Here is a 27,979-nt window from a genome sequence, read left to right as displayed (position 1 = left end):
TTTTCCTGTCTCTTTCCTGATAACTTACTGGAAGACTGCGAATACTGAGTGATGATTTACAGACATAGTTCACTTAACATTTCTTCTGGCTCTTAAACGCATCGCCATTTTTACATTTGCAAGTATTTCCTTAAATATGCTATAGCTTTTTAATTACATTACTATTAGAAATGCTTCTTAGTAGCATCCATATAAGCTTTACAAAAAGTTATTTTTGTCTCCAACCAGATAATAGATTAAGAAATAGTATTTTAATACTATTATATTTTATAATCCTACAACTACTTTGATGCCTTTACCAATTCTCAAAGTGATAGTTTGTTCTTGTGGTCCAGCTTTTTTCTTTTACCGTCATGACACTTAAGTTATTTATTTTTCAATTTTCATTTTAAATAAATCAAATTGCTTTACAAAAATATTCATACTCAAAAAACTCACATTTTGCTGTTTTCCAACCACAAACTTCAACATGTTTTCTTTTATTGTTTGTTTTTTTACTAAGTAAAAAAAATAAGGTTACCTATTTTTTATTTTTAGCAAAAACTAAAGTGTGGCATGATTTCTATTCTTCCTGGAATCGTAACCTTTTTGACCCTCTGTTTCCTGCAATTGGAGCTTCAAGACGTTTGGATCTGCTGATATGTCAACATTTACTATACTCTTTCATAGGAATAGAGGAAATAATCTAATCAGGAACGTCAGCTATGAATGAGGCAGCTGGAGATGGAAGCTCCTTCTCGTCGAAGGTCATCGGCATCGTGTTTATCATCCTGCTGTTGGATCTGCTGGGATTCACGCTGATTCTGCCGCTGCTGCCTTCCATTTTGGATCATTATGCTCAAGCGGGGGTCAGTAGGATTTCAAAACAGTTTAAAGACAGCAGAATAAAATCATTTGGCTTCAGTTTAAAAGTGCAGGAATTTGGACGTGTTCAGACTTCTGTCCTGCTGTGAACAGAAGGTGTTTTATGTGAAGAATTTGATCCATAAAAGCCATAACCAGCACATAATTTGATTAGTTTGGGAGGCCTGTGTGCTGACTCACCCTGAAGTGGCCTCTCTGTGATGTTTTTGTGGTTTTTTTTCTGGGCCAGGATGTCACATATCAGTCTCTGCAGAGTGTGGTGGACTGGTTTAGGAAGGCTGTTGGGATTCCTATGGAAAAGAAATACAACTCTGTTCTGTTTGGAGGCAAGTCATTCCAATCCCTTTATTCCATAAAGAAAAAGAAAAAAAGGAATTATCTCATGTTTAATACTCCTTATCTTGTCTTTCAGGTCTGATTGGGTCGCTGTTTTCTTTGCTACAGTTCCTGTCGTCGCCTGTAACAGGCGCTCTGTCTGACCGTCATGGCAGACGACCTCTCCTCATTCTCACCACAGTAAGAAGGACACTATAACACCTCAAATGTTTCTTGTTTTCCATTATAAAATCCAGTGAGTCGTATTCCACCAGTTTGGGGCTAATTGGGTGCTTTGTTTGTCAGGTAGGGCTGGCAGCCTCCTACGCGGTCTGGGCGGTTTCCCGGAGCTTCGCCATGTTCCTGTTGTTTCGGGTAATTGGGGGCATTTGTAAGGGAAACGTCAGCCTCTGCACTGCCATCGTGGCGGACCTGCCGTGTCCAAAAGCACGGAACAGAGGAATGGTGAGCAGGGTCAAAGTTTGGGGTTTTTCATTATAGTTTAGTTTTATTTTGTTGTAACCTTTTGTTTGTTTTCATTAGTTTTTAGTGTGTATTTTCTAGTTAATATTAGTTAAATATTGTTTAGTTTTTATTAGTCTTACTAGTTGTGTTTTTTTTATACTTTGGTTAATTTTTAGGTGCAGAATTCAAAAAGGTCAAAGTATTCTATTGTGATTATGTTATACATTGATTGGGTAATGAATACGCAACAGAAGATATAATTTTCAAAAAATGCAGTCATTTATTGCCTGTTGTGAATTATGCCAACTTTTACTGTCAAATTATGAAGTACCATAATTTGCTGACAGCTGAAATAATAAAAATCTGGGGGGAAAAATCTATTTCACATAAGTTTGAAAGGCTAATAAATAGATTAATAAACGCAAAAACAAAGGATATTACATTTATAATTTCCGTATGTTTTAGTTAGTTTTATAAACCCACAATAGAGTTGCGATTAGTTATAGTTTGTGTCCCCCATTAATTACCGTTTTAATTTATTTCAGTGAATAAAAATGTTTTCTCATTTTTGCTATTTTGTTAGTTTTAGTTAACCATGATAACTTTAATGCTGAGCACAGACTTCTGTGGTGTTGAAGTAATTCTTCTTAACATTTGTACATTTCTCATACTAACAGTTTTTTCATTCATGCAGTTGCAAGTCCATTTTTTTTCAATTCTAATAATTTTTTTTGACCAGGCAATGATTGGTGTTGCCTTTTCCTTGGGCTTCACCGTTGGACCTCTCATGGGTGCTTACTTTGCTGTCAGCTCCAAAACAACAGGAAATGTTTTCTACGAAACTCCAGCGCTGCTCGCCTTGACCTTCAGTGTTGTTGATATTTTCTTTATTTGGATGATGTTGCCAGAGACGCTTCCTAAGGTTGTTAAGGTGAGTTTAAAATATAAATAAATGTGATGTTTCTTAAAGGTGGTCTTTTATGCTTCCTTTGAATGATTAGAATTTGTTTATGGGCTATACAGAACATGGTCATTACATTTTTTTTCACAATCATTTTTAGATAATGAGATTTTAGTCTGGTCAGTTCTCCCTATCTTGAACTCTTTTCAGAATGAGTTGTTTTAGGGCCTCTGTCCCTTTAAATCCAAATAAGTTGCTGCTGGCCATGCTCCCCAAATTGTACAGCTATTGCCAGAATTCCACTTGGGTTGCTAGGTGATGGGCTGGACTCCACTGGGGTTGCTAGGTAACAGTGTAGTTCCGTGGAAAGAAGTTCTTCAAATGGCTCATTTTCCAGACACAAAACAATCATTAACTTATTGTCAGAAAATGACAGGGTTATTTATTTATTTATTATTTTTAGAGGCAATAGAAACATAAATGGAAGTACAAAAAGTACAAAGTTAAAGTACAAAAGTACAAAAAAAGTGCAAAATGTGAATTTTGCCTCAGGAAATACCGATTCATTATTTTGAACTTTTCATCCAATCAATTGCTTTTTTAAATTCCAAATTTTAGTTAGTCGGTTTCCATTTGTTGCCTTACAGCAGTAACTTCCTGAGTTGTCACGGTGATGACACTGTTTCAGGACGTTTCTGCAGGGAGTCAAGAACTTATTTCAGCGTTCTACGTTGAACGCAAACAAAAACAGCGGCGGGTTTACAGAGCATTTTGTTCCAGCACTGACAGTGTCATCGGGTGGACACTTGATGCTTTAGGTGTCCCAGAAGATCTTTGTTCTGTTCAGGCCAACTGGTTCAGATTTCACCAACCTCTGTATCTGTAGATCTGCTGCATCCACAACATTTACAATCCAAAGAGTCATTTTGCCTTCATTTGAGCTACAAAAAGACATCAGAGCTGCAAATTCTACGACTCGGCTTATAATTTTTGATAAATATCTACTATGAGAAGTTTGTAATTTTAAATGATAATGTTTTTGTGTATTATTTGAATTGAATTGAATTTTTTTTATAGAACCACAATTTATTTAGTTTTTTTTATTAGGTTTTAAAGTTAGAAAAACATACAAATATTACCAAAAAATATATTTTTTAAATTATCCATTTTCTTTTATGGGGCGCTGACTGTAAAGTTACACAGTCAAACAGCAGAAACTTAATTAGATTTTTATGAAAAAAATCATACATAAGTAGATATGATATAACTGGAATAAATTAAAAATGTTTGTCATAATATAAAACCTAAATGTTATTCATTTAAAATGTCATAGTTCAATATTTAGTTTTTAACTAAATAGTATGCAGTCACCAGTCAGTCACCAACCTAATGAAGACAAAAAAGGTCTAAAAAGTCTTACTGACACCTTCTAGTGTCATTCTAATGTAGTAATTCAATGCATTTATTCCATGAACGTGATTCGAAACTGTAAAAACCAGCATTTGTTTTTATATTTATGTTTTAAAACTTTAGTTCATGATTTTCAGTAAAGTCGTTGAGAGCCATTGTGAAAGATGCTCAAAGCCATTTGTGGCTCTGGAGCTGCAGGTTGCAAACCACGAATGTAGAGGATTTAGGGCAAAAGGTCACTTAATTTTTCATGGAAAAGCTTTTTCAAGATTATGTGATGTTAATAAAGCTAGATTATGACACCTCAATGTGTTGAGGCTCCATGTGGAGTTGGATTTATGGTGAGCCAGGACTGAGCAACAATGTAACAGAGTCTGATTAGCTTGTAGTGAGAGAGTGTGAGAAATGGTGACTACATGCTGTATGGAGCAATGAAGTGGAGGCTCTGCTACAGTAAAGAGGAACCTACACTTCCAACCTTCACTTCTGTTCACAACACATTGAGTACAGCTGAAACAATTAATGCAATTAATCAGTTATTGACATAATCATCCGCTGATTTAGTTATCGATTTGTTGACTGGATTCAAAAAATGCCCATTTTTGAAAGAACACACTGGAATACTGGAATCAGAACAAAGAACAATAATTTTTTCATTTTCATTTTTCATTTATAGATATTTTCTACCAACTCCACAAGTCGCGTAGATTTAACTACACCTTGTTCTATTACATTGCAAATACACAAATCTTACCAAGTATTTTTGGTCTAGTTTCTAGTGAAAATATGTTGGTAAACTTTAAATAAGTCATAAATGACTTACAAGTAACTTTTCAGCAAGATATATGAGCTTGTTTTAAATCAGTAATCCCTTAATTTTGATGAAAAAGTACTAGTTCCATTGGCAGATTGTTTCACTTATCACATGAGTAAATGTCTTATAATAGTGAAATAATATAAAGGAATTATTAACTTAAGACAAGCTCTTATATCTTGCTTAAAAGTTACTTGTAAGATAGTTTTTGTCTTATTTCAAGTGTACTAACATATTTGCACTACAAACTAGCCCAAAAATACTTGTGTTTTTGCAGTGTAAGAACCTTTTGCTATCCAATTGTTAATCAGTTAATCCAAAAAATAATCACCAGATTTGACCTACACTCTATTCATTCTGAGTCAAGAGCTGAGCTTTTCTCATGTTGATGTTAGAAGTATTTATTTAACTGCAGATGCGTCCTTGGCTACAAATTATACATACAGTAGTTTTAAGCAAAAAAAAAAAAAGAAGTAGATATTCTTATTTTAAAAAGTTAAAATTATTGGTTCATTTCCATCTTTTACTGTATTTCCAATGTATTTAATGTTTTTTTCAGAAATGTAAAGTTATTGTCATTTCAGGGTTCATCTTCTCATGGTGGAGACTCACTGGACCTTCTCAGTCCAGTTTCCTTGTTCCATTTCACTGCTGTCACCAAGACAAAGGAACCACCTTCTAAAGAAAGTGAGTGCTGGTTCTACATCATTGTACCCTTTAACTAGACCAAAAATTTACTATGGCCTGCTGACAGGAAGTGTTGTTGTGTTTCTTACAGGAATGCAGAAGCTCCAAGTGTTGGGTTTGGTTTATTTCTGCTACCTCTTCCTGTTCTCCGGCCTAGAGTTCACCCTGAGTTTTCTGACTCACCAGCGCTTCAAGTTTACAAGGTAGGGTTGATGGGAGAAGAATAAAATTTCTCACTTTAATCTCAGTGTTTTCACTCTTTTCTCAGAATCAGAATTGTTTAAACTAAATAAGTAAGGCAAATGTAGTCTAAAACTCAAATCTGCCTAATACATTTGGGACAGGCTTTCAGTGTGGATAACTTGCAGGTTTACAAATCCTACTAGAAAAACATAGTTATATGATTATTTTTAAATTCTCACATAATTTACATTCACCTAACTTAAGAATGTTTGGTCATTTATTTCGATTTCGACATAATTAGAACTCTTTTTAGTTACCTTAATCCTCCTCCGTAAAATCGCGTGATGTATTTTTGTATTTTTTGGCGGGGCTTTTCTGTCAGGCAAAATCTTGAGCCCCACGCAGACATCTTCAATGCTAGCATAGCATTGTTAACTAGTTAGCTTTTCCGCGTCTATCAAGGACAAATGGAAATTTATTGCAAGTTGGCTGGATGAAGTGTACATTTATTTTGATAAGTAGGTCTTAAATTCCATTCATAACAATTTTATAAAGTCTTAAATCTGAGTTGGTGAAACAGGCAGAAAATCCAAGGAGAAACATAAATGCTTTTATTGTCTTCTGTAAATAGCATGCAGCAGGGAAAGATGTTCTTCTTCATTGGTGTCATCATGGCTTTAATCCAGGGGGGTTACGCTCGAAGAATCAAACCTGGGCAACACATACGTGCTGTTTACATGGTAACGATATAATCTATCTGCATGCTGAATATTATACTGAACAGGCAGAGAAATGTAATACTGAAATCAATCTTAATCCTTTCAGGCAATAATGATGCTGATCCCTGCATTCATTCTCATTGGGTTATCGTGGAATATTGCAATGCTCTATATCGGCTTGGCATTGTACTCTTTTGGTGAGTAATGTTTGCGTTTTATCTGATAATATTTTTAATAAAGCAGTAATGATTGAACAAAATTTTGTTAAATTATTGCTGCTTGTAATGAAGGCCGTGATATAATTTTAGGATCAACTAAAATCATAGCAACTTTTCATTTTTATTCTTAATATAAATAATAGGAGATGATTAGTGGCTGCCTGTAAACCTTTTATGCACATCTGACGAAAAGTTAATCGAACAATAAATTTTCTAACATGATTTTCTTAAAACAAATTAAGAATAGCGGCATTGAAAGGTGTAGTTGCCACGTCTGACCATAGAGGGCGCTATTGATTCTTTACCAGAAGTCAGAAGAAGATTGAAGTGGTCATTTTTTTTTCCGTGTAAATTATTGATACGTAACCATGAACTAAAGGGTTAAAATTTAAACCAAATTAGTTGGACCAGAAAACTCTGCAGTGAGATTGTGAGTGTGATTGATTTTAACTACAGTAAATAAATTCAATGTTTTATTCAGATTAACTGTTTACTGGTAAATTTGATAGGATTTCAAAAGGTTTCTTGATAAAATAAATAAAACATTTCTTCTTATAGAACTTGTTTGTATAATTTTCTTTGTTGAAGACAGACATTTCCAAGAAGCTAAGGATTATGTCATTAAAGATCAGCAGTTTAAATTTTAACTCAAAGGTAAATTTTAAGTTAAAAAGAGTAGGTCCAAGAATTGATCCCTGGAAATTAAGCTTCCCTCAGTGTCACTTTTAAAGTTTGATCACTCAAAAAGGATTTCCACTTGGAAGCAAATGGAAATTATTTTCTCTATCTTCATTTAATTTACACTTTTTTGTTCATATTTTGATTGTTGCAGCTGCAGCAATTGTAGTTCCCTGCCTCTCTACCCTTGTTGCTGACCACGGTGAGTCTCCTTTATTAATTTTTTTATTAAATATTATAATTTTGAGATCAATGTTGCTGATTGTCCTTTGTCGGATGTTTGATCAGGTTCAGCTAATCAGAAAGGTACTGTGATGGGGATCCTGCGTAGTTTGGGTGCGTTGGCAAGAGCGTTTGGGCCAGTGGTGTCATCCTCTGGTAAGGAAGCTAAAGAATAGAAAAATAATGGCCCTTTTAGCTTTTTAGCATTTGAATTTAGCTTCATATAAATTATCCCTGTCTCCTACAAATCTGGAATTACTTTGAGACGCCTCTATTTTTGCTGTTTTTGTATTTACATCTTATGTTTATCCAGTTTTTTCTGTATTTTATTTCAGTTTATTGGATTGCAGGAGCACAGACCTGCTTTCTCATCACGTCGGCCTCATTTGTGATTCCACTTTTTCTTCTGAGCAAAGCCCAGAGGTCAAAGGAGGAGTGACCTGCAGAGATCAAGCTCCTTCTCCAGCTGCCTTACATGAATGTTATAATGTTTACATTTTTTGGGAGAACAAGCACTGTGTTTCCATTTTTTTTTTACTCAGTAGTGATGTGAGGATTACTTTTGGTGCATTGTGCCAAAGATAAACATATGAAACAAAAAGACCAAACGTATGCCAAAATAGAGAAGTAGGTACAGAATAATGTGTTAGAAAATAATTCTGTATATTTGCACATTAAGACATCTCCTTTTTATTGAACACATGTTTTGATGATTAGAAATTACATTGTTAGTGGAGTTTGGGTATCCTTTTATAAGAGTATTTTATCCTATAGATGCAGTATTTTATAAATCAGCGATGTATTTTTACGGTCATTGAATGTGTTAATGGTTTATTTTATGAATGTTTGAAAAAGAAACGCATCATCCATTGGTCGTAATGGAATAATATCCTAAAGGTGTCAATAAAACTACAGTAATAATGTCATCAAATTAATTTTTTTATTGATAACCAGCGTTAAGTAGATAGTAAATATGATTGTTTTACTTCACTTCTGTTTTCAACAATTTTTTTTTACATTTTTGAATTACATTTTAAATAAAAAGTAAGTGTAGTGACCATTTGTCCCAAAACTTAAATTCAAAAATCAAAAAACTCAAAACTCAAAGGTGACCAAAACAAAAGTGAATCCAACTCAAATAATCACCTGATGCACCGTGGATTCTGGTTTACGCAGCACAAAGGATCAAAAAGGTCAAAATATAGTTCTTTGGTTTTATTTCACAGTTCAGGCAAAAAGGTTACAGGCTTCTGCTTTGATTCCTGTACCTGTACTTTGACTGATGACTAGTGAGACTGATGAGACAATGAGACTTGATTCCATAGGCTGGTAAAAAAAAAACTTATGACATCCCACGTGCATAAGCTACCTAAGAGACCCACCTATTTATACCGTGAAATACCCACATCCCAACCTGAAATTAAATGAATTCCTAATCAAAGAACTTATTCTAAATAACAAACAAAAATTCAAATGATAAATCAACTAGAAAATAAACAAGAATAAACTAAACCATTTAAATTCTAATATTTAACTGAAAATGGGGAAATAGCTCCTACAGTAAGAATTCTGAGTATATTTCATGACAACACCACTAAACCTCATATTCAAGGTATGCCTAAAAAAGACAATATCGACAAAGTTCTTGCTAAAGCAACTAGAAAAGACTGAATTTAAGGCGAATTTTCCTATTAATAAGCTAAGAAAACTCACTTGGTAGATTTTGTATATTATCAGTGTACGCCAGATTTGCTATTTGTCAGAAATATCTTTCGTTACTTTCAGGAAGTCAACCCAACTTTTGACTGAATTATTTAATTTGCTCTCTAATCCCACAAGATGTCGCTATTACGCCGTTTGTTCCTCTGTGAACGTCGCCTTCACTCAGTTGATGGGACTTCCGACCCTGATCTGAGAACTGCATTATTTGGCTCAACTCACCAACAAGAACCGATCCCTTCAGTTCTTAAACATTTATTCATAAAGCTGTACCTCTAGCCTTTAAATGTGATCACAGTTTTGAAATCTAAGTTGTATGTGTGAATGTTGATATGGAATTTGAGTGCAAATGAATTAAGATCGTTCAATTAGAAGAGCTAGCGGATTGAGTCGGTTCGACCGTAACTGACACATCACTCAGCTAGCTGCTGTTTTTTTATGCTAAGCTATCTAACAGGTTGTTCATGATTAACAAACACATGGCATAATCGTAGGGTGGACTTTGACAACACTTGGAACCGCATGTGAAAATACGAATATGTGACTAAATCTTAAAAAAGCCTGAAGATGGAGAAGGTAAAGAACACCAAATTGGATTATAACTGCCTATTTAGCTAGCACTGAAGCTAACTCGTGAATATGTCCTGCTACAGTTACAGTTGTTTCTAAAAAGTGCTTAAATGGGGACAGCTGATGAAGTGAAAGATAATATTTTGTTTCCGAAGACGTAATTTTGTCTGAAGCACAAATGTTGTGTTTTTAACACTTCTTAAAGCTTCTATATGTCAAAGCAGAACTGAAGTGTTCCTTATAATGCGTTTTTTTTTGCAGTGTATTTAGATAATTATGTTGCATGTTTACCAAAGATTTTTGTTGACATCACTTTACTTTTTCCAGGAGAGCAAACTGACACCTAGTAATTGTTCTCCCCAGAATTTTGAAAAACATCAGAAGAGAAGAAGCAGAGATGCTTCTGATCCTCACACAGCTTCAGTTCCTCTGGTCTTACCAAATCCTTATGTGTCCAACCAAACTTCAGCCAGGTATGGAGATCATGGCTAAGCCCAAGGAATCGGCAACTCGACCCCTGACCATATCTTTCTCTGTGTCTGTGTGTTTTTTTAAGAAACTGGACAGATCTGAGCCAAAACCAAGCAGGAAAAGGGGGAGATGTTTCAAGAAGTCATGGCTACAGCAGCAGACGTCCTGTGAGGGACAAAAACAAGCTCCTCTGGGATCCACATTCAAAGGTTTTCTTTTTATTTCACTTATTAAAGTCACGCTAAGTTACTTTCGCTTAATTTATGTAATAGATTTCAATCATTTTGTTGGTGTGTTTGCAGACATCAAAAAGCAGCAATGACTCTCAGGGCAGAAATGTGGGCAAAAACTCAGCGGATGCACGACAAAAAGGTAAGCATCATCCATCAAAACTCGAGTGACTCGCATGTAGATTTTCAGAAATAACCAAATTATGCCTTCAAAAGCTATTTATATATATGATATCCCATATAAAAATATAATGCTTACATCATTTGAATAAACATTTATTGGTATATAGTTAAATTAATCAATAATTAAGAGCGCCTTCAGTCAGAGGCTTCTTCAAGTTCGCTTAGATACAGACCTCTACAGGAGATCTTTCCATCACCATCTACAATAACTTATTTTTGAATTTTAAATTGAATGAATACATATAATTAGACAGAAGAGGATGACTCGCTGCGATGAACAGCCAGAAGAATACAAATAATTTAATTATTAACAAAAATTTTCATTAATTTTGTTAAACTATTTCAGTATTTATCAAGTTAACGTTTCCATTGTCACAGTCCATCATGAAATAATTAAGGCTTTCAGGCTGATTCACCAAAAAGACCCTGATGATTATTATTGTGTGTGTATGTGCTCGTGTGTGTGTGTGACGGGAATCTTTAATTCTAATTTTGCTGTTTTTTAGCAGAAGATCCAACTAAGACGCTGGGTTTGCGAATTAGATGGTCTAGAAAACCTTCGTTTAAAACAACGAAGGTTTTATTACACTTATTATATGAAAAAACCTTCTTTTAATACTTAGTTTTTGTCATTTAACATTGAATAATAATAATTAATCTGCAGTTTAACTACAGACCGATAGTTTTTTGTCTTGATCCGACCCAAAGACATTCAAGGAGATAGAGATGGTATAAAATTCTCCATGTGCAGCAACATAAGTCTATGAAATATTTAAATACTTCAGTATTTATGCATGATGTTAATATAAATTGAATTCAGATTTTTAATTGAGTTGCGCATTTAGTTATTTAACATATGTCTCATATATATTATTTATGCATATGAATAATTATAAAGCTTTATTTAGTAGATTATTTATTGTGCTGTTGTCTGTCCCTTTGGAGCATCAGCAGGTTTTAGACATGTCAAGTCAGCCCCAGCGTCTGGAAGGAAATCAGCACCAGCACTGGCAGATTTTGTCCCGTTTGAAGTGAAGATGGCTGATTTTCCAGAGTTAGCTGGCGGTTTGCAGAAATCAGCTTCTCATGCTGGAGCACAGAAAGTCTGCTGGGGTCCAAGCCCTCAATGCACAAACCCACAAACTCAGACGACTACCCAGAAGGTTGGTTTCTGTATTTAAAAGAAAAATCAGATTAGATCGTGTAGAAATATTGTGTAGAAACACTGAGCTGTTTTTTTATTATTATTATTATTATTATTGGCAGGCTGGAAGAAATGGCTCTCCAGCAGAACTTGAGCCCTTGCAGAATACCGCCCCTGTTAACCCACCAGGTAAAGGCAGAAATCATCTCCTCAACCACAGCATCAGTCTTTTCTAACTTGTGAATCAACTGTTTTTCTTTCTTTCCTAGCAGCTCAGCCGGCAATAACATCCTGGGCAAATATTGCCTCTCAGCCCCCAAAGAAACCTGTTACAGACGAGACAATTCACCGCAGCGACACACAGGTGCAGTCTGTTTTTTCTGGTTTAATTCTTAATAAAAAGGGTTTCAGTCTTTATTCTTCTCTTTTCCTCGTGAGGCGTAAGGAAGAAATTTAAACGAAATCACCGAGAGTCGAGTTGGGCTGGAAGCTGATCAGCCAGAACCTCGCCTTGGTTTTCTGGGCTGGATCAGCAACAAAACTCTCTGATGGTTCTGAGTATAAAGAAGCGACTGGGAGGCTCACCAGTTTGGATTGTTTTTGAAAACTTAGCAACTTTATTCGTCTATAGAGTCATTGATATGAAGTGAAATAAAGATTTTGGAGGCAGTTCTCTTTCTTCAGTCTTTCATTCACTCTCTGCAATGGACCAGCAGCGAAACAGGCCCCCAGCATGATGCCACCGCCGTGATTAAACTTCATTTTGACTCTAAGCCTATTGCAATAAGCAATAAATGTATTACCTGCATAATTAATTATAATGAGCTCAATAATTTACATTTGGGCAACAATTTAAAAAAGATTATCCCCTCTAATATTGAGAAACGCTGCAGTAAATATCTGTATCGGTTCTGATAATAAAATAAAAATCTAGATCTGGTATCGGTGACAATGTACCCAATCCATAAATGCAGATCTATTCAGTCTAATTCTGTACTCTGGTCTGAGCGAAGTCATGCTTTATTTATTTCATATTATATTTAGAATTACTAATTGCACTTTCTGAACCATTTAAAGAAAGTTTGTTGCAGTTTATTTCTTCATGTTTGACCAAACTTGTGAAGCTGTTAGTGTATTTAAATGTGCTGTAGTGGTGCAGAGTTATCAAATGAACTTGTTATTCAGTACATTTATGTTTTATTAAAAAAGAGAAGTTTTCAGGACTGTTTTTCTGTTTTGGATCGGTATTGACCGATACTAAACCTCTTATCTGTTGGTATTGGGAGTGACAAAAGTAGATCTGTGCATCCCTGATATCTACAGAACCCGAAAGCTAAGAAAGCTGAAAAAATAGGCAGTTAAACTGGTTTAAAGAAAATTACTTGCACCTTGTGAAATCAAAGTTTGCATACATGTTTGCATATATTTCACCTGTGTTTGCATTTACTAACATGAATATTCTGGCTTTATTCTTTTTGGGCTTCTTTCCTAAACTATTAGCCTGTTTTTTGTTTTGGTTTATTTGCTTGTTTTTGAAAAAAAAAAACCATCTCTTTTTAAACTGTTTTATTTTTCTAACGTTCACTTGTTTATATTACCAGACAAACTGCCTCTCTACCCCACAAGAAGAGGGCGGCCCAGGAAAGAAAAAGCGAAAGAGGAAAAAGAAATCCAAAAGCAACGCTGAGGATGCAGAAGCCGAGTCGGGGAGTCCACTAATTCATCACAAGCCTCCAAAACTTGAGGTAAAATTAGATTTTTGCTTCCTCTGGGTGAATAAAGATTTGGACATTTAACTGAATTTATATTTTTTTCCTAGGATGAAGAAGAATTCCCTGACTTGGTGCTGGGTTTAACTGGGTTAAACAGCAAAACAAAGCTATGCAATGAGGTAGATATCGTCAGTGTTTTAAATGCATCAACATAAGATAAAATATCATAAATAAAAGTCTTATGTTGTGGTTTGATGTCAAGGAAAACCAAAGAGAAGGAGGACAGTACCAGTCTGCTGACCTGAACAAGGAAAAGTCACCAGTAGGAAAAACTCAACTGCCTGAAATGGCTAAAAAAGGACAGGTTTGTGTTAATCATTTGTTGAAACTGACCCTTTCAGAACAGTCTGGTTTTGTCTCAGTGACGTAGCCCTGACCTTCATTGCCTGATTTGTAGAAAGCAGAGAAAGTATCGGGGAAAAAGAGCAAAGCCCCGGTCCAGCTGGACATCGGAAACATGCTGGCCGTCCTGGAAAAGAAGCAACAAACTCAAAAATCAAAGCAGGACACCAAGCCGATCATTCTCTCTGGTCAGCTAATGTCGGTTTTTATTTCTTCAAAAACCGCGTTTAAGGGCGTAATTAAGTGACGCCTGCTTCTTTGTAGTTGGTGGAGGACTGCCTGTCGTCCAGAAGCAATCGTCGGCTCTAAAGAAGCCGCCATGGCAGCAGGATAAAATCGCACACAATCCGTTGGACTCGACCAGCCCTTTAGTTAAGAAAGGAAAGCAAAGAGAAGTGCCTAAAGCCAAGAAACCCACTCCTCTGAAGAAGGCAAGTGGACACCATCTGCCATACACTCACTGCTGCTCATTATAGTAGCTGCATTGTTATATTGAAGCTCATATATCATCATTTTTACAACTTCTCATTTTCAACACTGTTTAGAAGATCCTGACTGTTATATGTATTTAAATGCTTCAATGTGAAAAGAAAGAGCAGAACGCTAATGAGTGTTGATGATAAAGAGTGATGATGCTACATGTGGAACGGCAAATTCAGCTATTGGTGCAAAACGTTTGGCCAAAGTGTTGGTAGAAAGTCTGAGTTTAAGTTCATAAAGCAAAGATCTTAGAGCTGCAGCTAACAATTATTTTAGTCATTGATTATTCTGTCAATTAAACGTGATAAAAAATATTAGCATATCTGCAGAAATGCATTAAAATATGCAAATGAACAATTAATTCAATTCAATTTTTTTTATAAATCTATTACCTAAAACGCAATAACATATAATTTCTTGAGTGAACGCTTGATCATTGGTACCAAAGGATGAATCTGCAGCTTAAAATACTTGTAACATCAACATGTGAAAAGCTCAGATCTTCCTGCTTGACTTAATATCAGTACATTGAGGGCTAATCTGTTTTTTTTGTTTGTTTTTTTTTATTAACCGATTAATAAATGGAGAGCAAAACATGCTTGACAGATTTTTTTTTTTAAGTACTTTGAACTAAAGCTAAAAGTTATGCCACTTAAGGAGTTCAGAAAAGCAAAACTAAGAAAAGGCTGTTTGATTTGTTTCATACTTTTGAGCATTTTTAGCTTTTTAGTTCTAAAATATGATGTGATTTTTTTCTTTAAGTCTTTATTCTGCTACATATTCAGGTCATTTTGAAAGAAAGAGAAGAGAAAAAACAGAGACGCCTGCTAGAGGAAAGAGGACTGCTGCCTGAAAATGGCTCTGAACTCACTAATGATGCTGCAGAAGAGCAGCATGACTCAAATGACACAGGTCAGTGCGAACATGTTCTCACTATAGAAAGAGTTCAGAACGACTGAATTTATTCTGTTTGCCTCTTTCAGAAGACATTCAGAGTCTTACACAAGGATTCGACGAACAGCTGAATTTAAACGGTACAAACGCCAACATGGAGGAAGCAGATGAGGACAACGACAAAAACGATGATGTGCAACAGGAAGTCCCGTCATCTGAGCCCCAACAGAACAACGTTCCCAAAATTCACAGCAGGAAGTTTAGAGAGTAAGGAGGCGACGTTGTTCCCTTCGTATTGACTAGTAAGGTCTGATGCCACCGGGTTCCTGTCCGATGCCAATACTTGTTGCGAAAACATATTATGTGTCTGGTAAATCTAAAACAAGTGGAGTAATTCAATTCTTTGCTGCATAAGAACACAAGACATCACTTTAACTGATTTATTTTGAAGTCTGAAGTACATTAGGGTGACGGCCTTTTTTATTGTTGCCAGGCTATTTTAACAACGGCAGACAATCATACAAAACATGTTAAAATGGTGTCGGAAAATAAAAACATGAGTGAAGTAATAACCCTACTGAAATAAATGCTTGTTTAATTATTAAGAACTACTCTAAAATGAAAGCTTGCATCCTAAAAGACATTACAAAAACACATTACTTTGAAAACATGTTAATGAACCTGCAACAAAGGCAGGTCTTTGAAACTTTCCCATTCATGTTTTTGTTAAGGAAAACCATATTTACTGTTTTCCCTTCAGTCTGTTTTGTTTTTGCGCAGAACGTCTCCTGCCTTTGAAAAGATTCTGTTATTTAGGAAAGATCTCAATGATTTAGCTACTTTTTAATGAGCTCTTGTTAAGATCCATTATCTCAAGTGACTGAAATAATGAAAGTATTGATACTTAGAGAGAATCGATTTTAAAGCACAATAGGTCTGGTATTGGAAGTATTGATATTTAAGCATCAATCCACACTTTGCTAATATCCAGAGACTTCTGCGTAATAATTTCCTGTTGTTTGCATGGCAGCTACTGCAGCCAGATGCTGAGGAAAGACCTGGATGAGTGTGTGACGTCGCTGCTGAAGGAGCTGGTCCGGTTCCAGGACCGGCTGTACCAGAAGGATCCCATGAAGGCCCGCATGAAGCGGCGGATCGTGATGGGCCTTCGAGAGGTTCTGAAACACCTCAAACTGAAGAAGGTCAAGTGTGTCATCATCTCGCCCAACTGCGAACGCATCCAGTCCAAAGGTATTCAAAAGTGCCCGTCTGTAGGTTATTTAGGAAAACGTCTGGGAAATTATTAATCGTGTCGCGACGACAAATTTAGCTGGACAATAAATTGTCCCTGAAGTTATTGCGATAAACAATAATATTGCTGTGTTGAGACAAAACACATTCTCACAGATCAGTAAACTTTAAATTATAATAATCATTTAACACTGAAATTGTAAGACATTTTAAGTATCCAAATTAAATAAACAAAACAAATTAATTATTGTATAATAAAATTAATCTCATGATAAATTAAAATTAGCTCAATAATTTCCATTCTGATGATTAATGTGCTTACAGGGAGGTCATAATCAATTTTTCCATTTTATTTATGTTTACGGATGTGTGTGGTTTTTAGTTCTATTCTTTTTATTATTTCTTAGTTGTGTTTTATTTTGGATAATTAAAATATCTTTTAGTTCCAGCATTAAGTTGTTTTTACAAAATAAAAGTTGATTAGCCTTTGAAGAGAGAGAAAACTTGCATTATTATGCCATTGTTTTTATATTACTTTAAAATCGTATCAAAACAACAATATTATCATTTATTGTAACAATGAAATGTTTTTTTATGTGACAGGCTAGTTGCTCATGCTAGTAATAGTGAGGCTTCATACTGAAGTGGCACAGATTGGATTTTTAATTATATTTTTTTTATCAGATGAGGATTGGGCCGTTCAGACTGCGTTGCATTTACCTGCTGTGTGAAAGTAACCTAACATTCTCTGGTTTATCATGTCATGAACTCTAACACAGCTCCCAGGGCCTTTAAAAGAAAAAAACAAGTCCACAGCATCACAGATCTTTCACCATGCAACAAGCACCTTTTTCTTATATTATATTTTTATTTTATGCCAAACCCATGTGGGTTGTTTGTTGTCATGGGTTTAGTCCGAGTCTCATCTTTCCAGGGAAAGTCCCAGAAAATGTTTACATTAGTGATGGTAGGACAAAACAGATTTTCCAAACAGCGTTAGATAGATCTAATGGTTGTTATGACTGCTGCAGTGAGTGTAGGAGGTTTTACCTCTTAATGTGCAAACTGGAGAGATAAATATGGGTTCTCCTCCAAGACGATGGTCACATTTTTAATTGTTGCTCTGACTGTAGTTGTTTATCTTATTAATCTTTTTTTTTTTCACAGATTTTCTGAATGATCATCTATATTTAATTACGACGAGTATAAGGGCCACAATAAGAAAATTAAAAAAATTTAATTACAAGAATACAGTCATAACAGTAGAGACATGAATAAAGTTGAAATAATACAAGAATGAAATTTTATTCTTGTATTATTATGACTTTATTCTTGGATTGTTTCAACTTTGACTATGACTTTATTCTTGGGATTTTTTTTGTGTGTATTTTTTTTATTTTATTGGTATTCCACCATTATTTAATAGCATGTTCTCCTGCATTTTACATTTTAAAGAATAACTAAAATAATGCATATTAATGTGGAGAGAGCTGCATATAAACACTTTCAGATTTCCTTTTTAAATGTTTTTAAATAGCTATTTTAGAACACCAAAAACAGAAACTCGAAAGTATTTTGTGACATTTTCATTCTGATGAGGAAACACATTTCGATCCTGAAACAAATCCAAGAAAAACTTTGTTTTTCATCTCGGATGGAAATAAAAGACTCTGCGTCGCAAATGTGTACAATTACAACATCAGTGGTGGGGAGGTCCATACAGGCGTGCGGCTGCTGAAACTGGACCGGGAAAAGCTGCATGTTGATAGAAAATATTCCCTCCACAGGTGGCCTGGACGAGGTTCTGCACACGATCATCAACATGTGTCGTGAACAGGGCGTACCGTTCGTGTTTGCACTTTCCAGGAAAGCTCTGGGCCACTGTGTCAACAAGGCTGTGCCCGTCAGCCTTGTGGGCATCTTCAACTACGATGGAGCGCAGGTCAGGGTTATCATTCTCAGATATAGGGCAGCAAAATCTTCCACATGTGGACTCTAGAACCTAACTTGGTGCAGAAGTTCCCAGGCGCTTACCCTTGTGAAAAAAAAACAAATGAAAAATGCAAGATGGTCTTCAAGGAAGACTGATTTTTATCACAGATGAATAGCTTAGGTGTCAAATCATAGATGATTGGATGAATAGAAATCATATGTACTGATAGCGTTTTGATTTTTCAAGATGGCCACCACAAAAATCAGAAAGTGTTCAGAAATCAGTATTTGGTGGAACAACCATGAGGTTTTCAATGGGGTTCAGTGCAGTGGACTCGTAATTTTTCTAGAGCTGCATGTTTGCACTAAAATCAGAAGTAGTTATAGCCACAGCTAACCACAAATGTAGATTCTCTAACCAGTAGCCTGCTAAACAAGAATCTTAGCTTAGCTAACACTAAACCACTAAACATATATAAAAATTAGCAGAAGCTAATGCTAAACCACTAAACTATTGAAAACTTAGCAGGAGTTAATGCTAAACCGCTAAACACATTAAAAATATTAGTGGAAGCTAACGCTAACCAGCATCTCATTTTGCTGCATATTACTACTTTAAAGTTGTGTAAGAAGGATGACCATATAGTTAAAAACATGTAATGTGGGGGTTCTGTGGTGGCCCAGGGGCAAAGCACAACCCATGCATTGAGGCCCTAGGTCTCATGCCAGTGGCCGCAGGCTCGATCCCCAGCCTGGTGACACCCGCTCAGTGGTGCAAAAAGTGGGTATGCAGGGTATGCAACGCATAGGGGCGCAGCACCAGAGGGGGCGCCAAAACCCCGTCTGGAGGGGGCGGCGCGCCGATGATTGTTTTTCCATACACTTCGGCGCGTGTAACGCTCCTTCACCTCGCGCACATAACGAGGTAAATGTAGCGAGTTTTACCCTTCACGTATCGTCGCCTTTTTTATGCTTATATCCACATCTGTAAGATTTTTACAGTAAAATGCTGAACATCTAGTAGCTGTAAAGGTTAACTAACATTTTAAAATGTGAAAATTTTCTTTGATGCCTACAGGATTTCTATCACAAGATGATTGAGTTGTCATCTGAGGCCCAGAGAGCCTACGAGGTGATGCTGTCGAGCTCGGAGCACAGCGACCAGCCCGAAACACAGCAGCATGGAAACACAGAGCCACTGCAGATTAACAGTCTGGCTGAGGAGTCCGAGCCCGGACCCAACAGCAAATGGTCCGAGAAACCACATTACTGTAAGTCACAGCGTTTTATTCACAGCACAATGAGAGGGAAGCCATCTTTTTCATTAACTGATCAATAAGATAAAACCAGAGATGTAACTACATTTACTTGAATAACCTTTTGGAAAATATGTACTTTTAGGAGTAGTTTTACTGCATTGTACTTTTTACTTTTACTTTAGTAATATTACTATGAGCAATCGCTACTCTTACTTGAGTAAAATTTATGGATACTGTATCCAGCACAAATAACTTCAATGAAGAAAGAAGAAACATTTCAAACAGAAAATATTTGAAACATAGACTCACACTTACAGTTTATGGTAGAGTGAGACCTCTTGTTCATACACCAGCTTTGTTGTTCTGTTTTTGTTTTTTCTATCTGCTAAGCCTGTTGGGCGTTTGGAGATTACCGTATTTTTTGGACTATAAACCGCTACTTTTTCCTAAACTTTGAACCATGCAGCTCGGCGCGGCTTTTCGGCGGATTTTTCTTCAACCACCAGGGGGCTCTTTAGCAGGAAGTGAATCATTGGAAGTCAAAATTGGAAATCAAAGAAGAAAGTGCTAATTTTTATTTAGAACAAGCACATGCTAGCAGCAGGCACGACGGAGTTTTCAAACTTATACCCCCTCATCATGGAAACCACACGAAGAAGTTTATATGATGCAGCTTTTAATTTGAAGGCTAAAGATCTGGCAGTACAGATCGATAGCCGCCTCACGTACACTCGGCGTTAACGAATCCATGGTTTGGCGTTGGAGACGCAGGGCTGCGTCCTTAATAAATCTGCTATTAAGAACTGCTGCATCCTTGTGGAAAAACGAGAGCGGCAGAGATACCAGCGGCCTGTAGCCTGGTGCGGCTTATACAGTGAACCCTCTCTATAACGCGGTTCACCTTTCACGGTCTCGCTAATTCGCAGATTTTTTTGTGCAGTTTTTGTCTCAGTGCATTGTGTTCTGCGTCCTGATTGGCTAAACAGTCTCCAAGCTCCTTCTCTACCTGTGTGCAAATATAAGTAAAACAGATTGGCCATTCAGGAGGTGAAAACTGAAACTTTGAATGCCTGCTGGAAAAAACTGGCCAAAACCCGACCGGAGACTCGCTTGATGAGATCCATCGCTCTGCCGTAGGTACAGCTGTGAATCTCGCGGGGCAGGTTGGAGGAGACGCTTTAATGACACGACTCCGGATCACATTAAGGCCCGATTGATGCACACGCACATCCGCTGACCTGAAAATAGGTTTTGTTCTTTGGTTTCAATGTAGAGTATTTAATTATGCTGTATAAAAATTGTAAAGAGTAAAGGTAACTACTTCGCAGATTTCACTTATTGCGGGTTATTTTCAGAACACAAACCCCGCGAAAAACAAGGGATGTACGTTTCCAGTTTTTTTTTTTTTTACTTTGTAGGTGCAGCTTATAGTGAGATGCGCTCTATAGGCCGCAAAATACGGTAATAATACATATCATCACTAGAAGTACATTACCCTACACACATTACTTACTGTAAGTATTAATTTTAAGTAAAGTTTTTAATGTTAGAGAAAAAGTTTGAAAATGTGTTTATCTTGCTTGTGTGTATTATTTATTTGTAGTATTTAATTTAGTCTTTAAAATGCCAGAATTTGCACATATCTTCACATTTTGTCTATTGACATAATTTTAAAATATTAAATTAAATGCTAGTACTTGAGTAGCCTTTTCACCAAATACTTTTTTTACTCGAGTAATTTATTGGAAAGTGACCTTTTACTTGTAGTGCTACTCTTACTCTGGTTTTGTTTTTTTAGTAAATTAACCTGGAAATGATTACTCGATACTGTAATACTATTTAAGACCGATAGAGAAATTCACCTGTGGTGATTGATTTCCTCTCTTCCTTCTCAGTGAAATTCTGGGAGCAGATTCTGGAGGAAGAAAGCAGCCACGCTTTGCTGAGCCACGTGGAGCAGCTTCTGGACAGCGAATGCACAGAAAACGCAGAAGAAGAGGAGAGTTGACTGCAGCAAATCTTTCTCCAGCTACGAAACAAGACAAAAAAATTTATTTGGGTTGCTACACCCACAAAAACACTTTTGGTTTGATTTCTTTTCTTTTAGGTTTCATTTAATTCTATTTCCTGTAAATTACGAATTCCTTGAATTCCTTCAGGAAAAGACCCAGATAAGAAGCCTCAAAATATAAACTCAACCATGTTGACTGTGACCCTTCCTGCTGAATATGTGGGATGTTTCTTTTCTTGTATTGAGCATATAACTCTATATTTTGGAGCCATTGTTTTTGACTTAATAGCTATATTCGATCTTTGGAAATATTTTAAGGATTGAAATGAGTACCACTTAAATCAGAAATGACAAAACATAGTTATTAAACTAGTTATTAATTAAGCAGAAACACTTTATAAAACATTAATAAGCAGTTTTAGGGCATTCTGCAGATTTTTCATTCATGTATGAAATATAAATGTAGCTGCTTTTTAAAGGTCAGTAAAGGGTTAATTAGTAAAAAACATGTTTATTAATTACAAGTGACTAAAACTGTTTTATTGGAAGGAAGGACATAGGATAAAACCAGATGTGATGAAGACCAGCAGATTTAAAAATGTAATAAGAAAAGAAGAATGTAAATATGGCATATTTTCATACTGGAATGAAAGAAGAAACTGATTTTGAGTTTTATTCTCATTTTCCTCATAAAGGTTGTTTTTCTGTGTGCTGATTTGTCACAGCTTTAGACTGTAAACGCTTCACGTTTTGATAGAACTGCTCTGTAACATAAGCACATGTTCTCACACAGTTTTGACATTTAAATCAGAAGTTAGAAGCAGCAGCAAGAAACTTTAGGGTTAAATTCACACACTGGGGAAAAAAGAAAAAAAACGGAGCTCCAACTTAAAAAAAAAAGTTAATTTGTTATACATAATCGAATAAAGTTTGCCAAACTTATTTTATTTCCGTTTAACATAACAACCTAAGATATTTACTTAGATAAATTTACTTGTAACAAATGAATAATTTTTTTTAAGTTGGATCAACAGTTTTTTTCAGTGCAGTTACTTTAAAAACTAGCACTTTCGCTTTGTGACGATCATCTTTTTGCGGTCTAATGTTTGAGGCCGCCTTATTTTTGATTAAAATCCCCTGCTTTGTCAGAGTTGCCAGGGCATTAAGAAGAGAAAGAGGCCCACAGCATCACCATTTCTCTACCGTCCCTAACAATGGGCATGAGTTGCTTTTCCATTTATCGTTCTTTCCAACTGGATTGTTTGTCTCACTTCTTGTTCCAAACAACTCTTTGGCCTAAAGAATAGCTTTGTTGATAGTTGTTTTGATTAGAAAATGGCGTCCATTACTCCAGATGTACCTACATCTTTGAGATGCATTCAGGACTATTGTTCATCACAGTTTCAGTTGTTTTCAAATTGGCTACTGTAGGGCGGGTAGCACATTTCTGGATCACATATGTTCGCTTGTGTTTCCTATTTTGACAGGTTAGTAAAAGATATGTACCTCTGCTTCATGTCATTTGTACCTCAGGTAAACAGGAAGTCTTTGATTATTAAATGAAAGTTACAAAACTCAAATCAATTTAAAATGAGGAAAATGTTTCAGTTGCACTTGTTTTTGTTAAAGTTGTTAAGATGATTTAACTAAAAATTAAAAATTTTTTAATGTTGGATATTTTCCCCAATAACTAAAGTGTAGGTTGGATTTTTAATTATTCTTTTCAGCGAAAGATTATACTACTTAAACTAAAGATATAATTATTTACAAGATGTTTTTTAGGGGTCCCAATAAATTATGATTGTATAATTTTCCAAAATGTTAGATATTTTTTATATGTTCACAAATCTATTTTAAGATTTACTTAGGGTGATGTACCGACTACATTCTGTAAAATTTCATATTTTTGTGTTTTCAAATGAATACAGGTAATTTTTGTTTAAATTAAAGTTTAAATAACATTGCCAGCTGATCGTCGTCTTATGTCGCACATAGAAAGTATTGCAAAGTTGCATTATGCAATATTTTGACAATTATGATACCCTTAAGAGAGACTTGACTCCATAAATTGTCATTTGATTGGTCCTCCTAGTGCCCCCCGCCCCCCCCATGATGATTGACATGTAACAGCACCAAGTTATTCCTGTACATTATTTGGAATCATTCTAAGTCAATCTAATATCTAAAGAAGAAAACCAATAACAAATATATGAAAAGAAAATGTATAAAACTTTATATAAGTCCATGTGATGACATAAATAAATAGATTTAGATCCGGCGCGATACCAGCCTCCTTTATACTCATAAAAACAAGCTGATATTCTTCTCATGGGTGTTTCAGTTGCTGCGCTGTGGTGCAACTCAAAGGCAAAAGCACTTCATACCTGGTGGTTGTAAAACACCAATAAGTTATTTATTGATCCTCCGCAAAAAAGAGAAAAAAACGAAGAGGGGCCGACAATGTTCGTAGTTTTGGAGCAGAGGTTGCGCTAGTTTTTTCGTTGTCCGTCAAAGAAAAAAATAATTTTATTTCCAATTTGTAGTCATCAAACGAAACATTTATTATTTCTCTGCGAGAACGTTTTTGAAATCAGGTAACATTTCACGAAATGACGTGATTAGAAGACGACAGAACGCTGATCGTTTCCTGATCCCGCACTGACTTCCCTCAGCGGGAGAAAAACCCCGCAGAAGCGGATCAGCTGCTGGACGCTCCAAAGCCTCTGGTCTGTTAAAACGACCAGATCAGAGGTGATTCTCTGACAGATATTGTTCTTAGTATGATTAATAATGAGCTCCACGATGTTCTCTGTGCGTAAAGTTGAAACTGTCTGCGCACCAGGCGTCAGCTGCGCTTGATCACAGTCTGGACAGAAACCAGCGGACTGCTCTCTGTTCTTATCAAGACGAGGCTGAGGAGGGAATCTGACATATTAACTAGGTTAAGTTTTTACTGGTTTTGTTTTTAAAACACCATTAACGTAAGCAGTGTAATTATATATTGTATATTTGGCCTTTATCATCTCATGTGTGATTAATTGGAGCGTAACGGTGGAGCATTTATGCGCATTTATTGCCCAGCGCACTGCGCTTGTTTCTGCCTAACGGTTCTGCACTTTAATTTCTTTCCTCTCTCAACAGTCAGCTGTTATTCCTCTACTTAAACTACAATAAGTAGATCACCATTCCGCCACCCAGTGGTCGTTTTTCAGACCGCTTAGTCTCCTGTACCGCTCAAAAATGCACAATATGTCAATAAATAATTTTAGGATATTATAAGCAAGTGCTGGGAGCTACCGTTTTCCACCGAACTAACGTATTTGCCACTTCGGCACAAGCACAGTGAGAAACGTCAGAGGATAAAAACACTAGACTCAGAGCAAAACTCAGATGTCCCAGCTTTTACTAGCATGTAAACGCATCATCTACACACAAATCTGGGAGCTTCCCCGAAGCGTGAAATTAGTCTCAAAAATACTTGTGCACTCGTAACCGGATCTGTGTGTAAATGCAGTTTTGTGTGTGTGTACCAGGTGATTTGTGTGTACTTTTTTAACATGTATAGGCGCCGTAGGAGAAGATTTATTTTATTTTTAAGGTTTACAAATCCAGTATTACACACGCACAGATATTTTTACACAATCACAAATCCTTTTACGCACACACAAATCTTTTTACACACGCACAGATATTTTGAGACTATTTTCACTCCATAGAATAAAGTTGTAATATCAGGGTAATTTTATGGGAACTCGAGAAAACTGGTGGTCTGAACTGGTCATAAAAGCTTCTTTGTCAAAACAAATTTTCTCGTAATTTTATTAAGTTTTCGTAAAATCGCATCTTTATTCTGCTAATAATATGACTATATTCTCGTAATTAGACAAAAATCCTCGTAGACTGGCACTAATACGATTCATACCACACACAGACGGGATTAATAAAATAAAAGCTATTTTTTGAGAATAGTTTGTCATATGTAATTTCCTTTAAATTAAAGAAAGCGGCAAGAGAAATCGGATGTGATATAAAAAAAATATTTTATTAAGCCATGTCTCCCAGCCAGCCCTGTACTTTAATAGAATATGATGGGGAGCATGCGCTACGTAACAGAACACCGGACTGAGACGCCATTTTGTACTGAGAGGGGAAAATAATCGCTTTGTAGATTTTACATAAATGTACCTGTTTATGAGGTTGATAGAAGTTGGCTTTTATCGATTAATTATTTAATTTCTTTAACCAATAAAAAACTGTGTCGATTGATAAAGCATCAGACTTCAGAAAAAGTAAAGCGACAGCTTTTCATTTAGTTAAAATCCGTTTTGGGGATTTACTTTACAAACCCGCGGCTCAGTGATGAGTCAATTCAGGGGGAATTGGGAGACTTGTTTAAAGGGACAGTAACTTTTATTTTTCTGTAGGTCTAAACAAAATACGTTTAACATTACAAAAAGTTGCGATTCATATCTGTTTTGCTTACCGAGTGTCCAGGTTGGACTGTGATGTGACGATCTTTGGCCAGTTTGTAGCTAAAATTTTATTTTTAAATTGAGTTGTGCCCAAATTGCCACCATGATTATTTTTTTTCTCAGTGTTTTATTATTTTTAGTAATTTCACACATTAAAATGTTATTTTAGGTGTGAAACATTCTGCTGGATAAGCTTATTATTATTATTTCTTCCACTGGCAATGAATGTTTTTTTTTTCTTGAGAAGATTGCCTTTTTGCAGTCTAATGGAGCTGAATAAGAAAATGTCTGTGGTACTCAGACTCTTTATATGATTCATGCTGCTAAGATATAATTTTGATGCAAGATTTTCTGACGAGATGAAACTTTTGATTTTTCTTTTTTTCTGAGATTTCATCATTTGAGCTGAAATCATAATTTCAGCTCAAATGATGATTCTTATCATTTGAGCTGACAGCTAAAGTCAGATTAATTTTTTTCTCCACTGAATATACAGCTTAAAATTCTCTAATTATTTGCAGACATATCAGAGTCCTGAATAAAAATGTGTGCATAAAACTATTGTTTAATATTCTTGGTTTGTTTTTTCTGAAGAAGATAATTTTCCAAGAGGAAAGAAAACTGTAGATGTGTGAAATAAGAAAGTAAAACATTGAGAAGTATTTCCAGACTTCATTTTTGATCCAGTTGTCGAAAAGTTGCCATTTACTGTTTTCGGTTTTTGTTCCTGGAATTTCTCATTTCTAGTATTGAATATTACATACAATAAGAACACCAGAAAAAGTATTGAGCAGTACACTCAATACCTGGTCTGAGCTGCTTTTGCATGAATTACTGCATAAATGGAGCACGACATAAAGGCAATCAGTCAAGGTGAAGCTGCCTTAACCCTTTCATGCATGAATTATGATACTTTATGTCAGGATTTTTTTCCAACTTCTTTAAAAAATTTATTTTCTTAAGGCATAAAAAATGGTAGAAAAAAGATTTTGTACATGTTTTTTTTTTATGTGATCAATTGTAATTTTCTCCAAATACAAAGTTGTTATTTGAAAAAGCATCAGTAGCATTGTTCTTTAGGGGTTATCTAACGTCACAATATTTTTTTTACCTGCAAGAGTCGTAGAGGGAGGGACCGGGTCGGTTGGCATGCTTTTTTGTCTGTCGGCCATATTGGATTTAACAAAAATAATTTCTTGCATCAGCACCTGATGGCCAGGAGTTGATAGTGTATTTTATGATGCATTATAAAATACATCATAAAATACATGATGTATTTCATACATCATGTATTAATAACATGCATTTATAACACACAAGTGGTCTGTGTGCATTTATAACATAGAAAATCCACAGGAAGGACAAGAAAAGGACTTTTAGATAGCTGTCCACTGTAGTGACCACTTTGCATGAAAGGGTTAACAGCAGCATTTAGCTCTCCTGCTCTGTGGAGTCTGGTTTTTTCTTGTCAATATTTCACAGAATCTCTACAGACTTTGCTGGTCAGTCGAGATCAAAATCATGGCGTTTGAATCAAGTGAAATGAAGATAAACTTCCACAGAGGGAACTAGGAAAGCAATGACTGAAGCTTGAGTAAGCGTTGTTCCTCTACTTTTACTTTTTTTTACAGTTTTTCCTTCCACTTAACATTCCATCAACATATTTGTACAGCACTCTGACGTCTTCACTTCTCTGTGTTTAAGTCAGGACATAATGAGACCATACCTTAATAATTGTGCATTAAAATAAAGATGTACTGATCAGGTCTTTTT

The 27,979-nt window shown here is 35.7% G+C and overlaps 2 protein-coding genes across 5 annotated transcripts; both read left to right on the top strand.

The window, feature by feature from the left end:
* Positions 1 to 636: 636 nt before the first annotated feature.
* On the top strand, positions 637 to 8,407 carry LOC103469939 (solute carrier family 75 member 1). The gene is made up of 12 exons (XM_081610832.1): positions 637 to 848; positions 1,094 to 1,190; positions 1,277 to 1,380; positions 1,486 to 1,644; positions 2,384 to 2,575; positions 5,354 to 5,456; positions 5,548 to 5,659; positions 6,271 to 6,379; positions 6,465 to 6,555; positions 7,409 to 7,456; positions 7,543 to 7,632; positions 7,812 to 8,407. Exons 1-12 carry the CDS (start codon positions 705 to 707, stop codon positions 7,913 to 7,915), a joined length of 1,353 nt encoding a protein of 450 aa, XP_081466958.1. The 5' UTR covers positions 637 to 704; the 3' UTR covers positions 7,916 to 8,407.
* Positions 8,408 to 9,388: 981 nt separating this feature from the next.
* On the top strand, positions 9,389 to 21,950 carry LOC103469938 (selenocysteine insertion sequence-binding protein 2). Of its 4 annotated transcripts, none has more exons than XM_081610831.1 (18): positions 9,389 to 9,771; positions 10,129 to 10,238; positions 10,322 to 10,445; positions 10,539 to 10,608; positions 11,595 to 11,812; positions 11,916 to 11,982; positions 12,063 to 12,157; positions 13,395 to 13,538; positions 13,613 to 13,684; positions 13,768 to 13,869; positions 13,963 to 14,095; positions 14,172 to 14,338; positions 15,173 to 15,299; positions 15,371 to 15,548; positions 16,312 to 16,532; positions 18,320 to 18,474; positions 19,543 to 19,735; positions 21,142 to 21,203. In XM_081610831.1, exons 1-18 carry the CDS (start codon positions 9,763 to 9,765, stop codon positions 21,186 to 21,188), a joined length of 2,232 nt encoding a protein of 743 aa, XP_081466957.1. In that variant the 5' UTR covers positions 9,389 to 9,762; the 3' UTR covers positions 21,189 to 21,203. The 4 variants fall into 4 exon arrangements, with proteins under 4 accessions (XP_081466957.1, XP_008416243.2, XP_008416242.2 ...); XM_008418021.3 differs by lacking the exon at positions 21,142 to 21,203 and adding an exon at positions 21,619 to 21,950 and having other exon boundaries at positions 9,394 to 9,771; positions 11,601 to 11,812; XM_008418020.3 differs by lacking the exon at positions 21,142 to 21,203 and adding an exon at positions 21,619 to 21,950 and having other exon boundaries at positions 9,396 to 9,771; positions 12,066 to 12,157.
* Positions 21,951 to 27,979: the final 6,029 nt, after the last annotated feature.

The sequence above is a fragment of the Poecilia reticulata genome, chromosome 9, assembly GCF_904066995.2.
Source record: "Poecilia reticulata chromosome 9, P_reticulata-male-v2, whole genome shotgun sequence".
NCBI classification, from domain to species: Eukaryota; Metazoa; Chordata; class Actinopteri; order Cyprinodontiformes; family Poeciliidae; genus Poecilia; species Poecilia reticulata.
This window is presented reverse-complemented; position numbering and strand designations above follow the sequence as displayed.

What these genes read in the sequence shown, in the direction of transcription:
- LOC103469938 (XM_008418019.3), top strand. An exon ending in GCATGACTCAAATGACACAG is followed by an intron (nt 15,300 to 15,370) that starts GTCAGTGCGAAC and finishes TGCCTCTTTCAG; the next exon opens with AAGACATTCAGAGTCTTACA. An exon ending in GTCCGAGAAACCACATTACT is followed by an intron (nt 19,736 to 21,618) that starts GTAAGTCACAGC and finishes CTTCCTTCTCAG; the next exon opens with TGAAATTCTGGGAGCAGATT.
- LOC103469939 (XM_081610832.1), top strand. Translation starts at nt 705, where the DNA reads ATGAATGAGGCAGCTGGAGATGGAAGCTCCTTCTCGTCGAAGGTCATC. An exon ending in CTCTCCTCATTCTCACCACA is followed by an intron (nt 1,381 to 1,485) that starts GTAAGAAGGACA and finishes TTTGTTTGTCAG; the next exon opens with GTAGGGCTGGCAGCCTCCTA. An exon ending in CGCTTCCTAAGGTTGTTAAG is followed by an intron (nt 2,576 to 5,353) that starts GTGAGTTTAAAA and finishes TTGTCATTTCAG; the next exon opens with GGTTCATCTTCTCATGGTGG.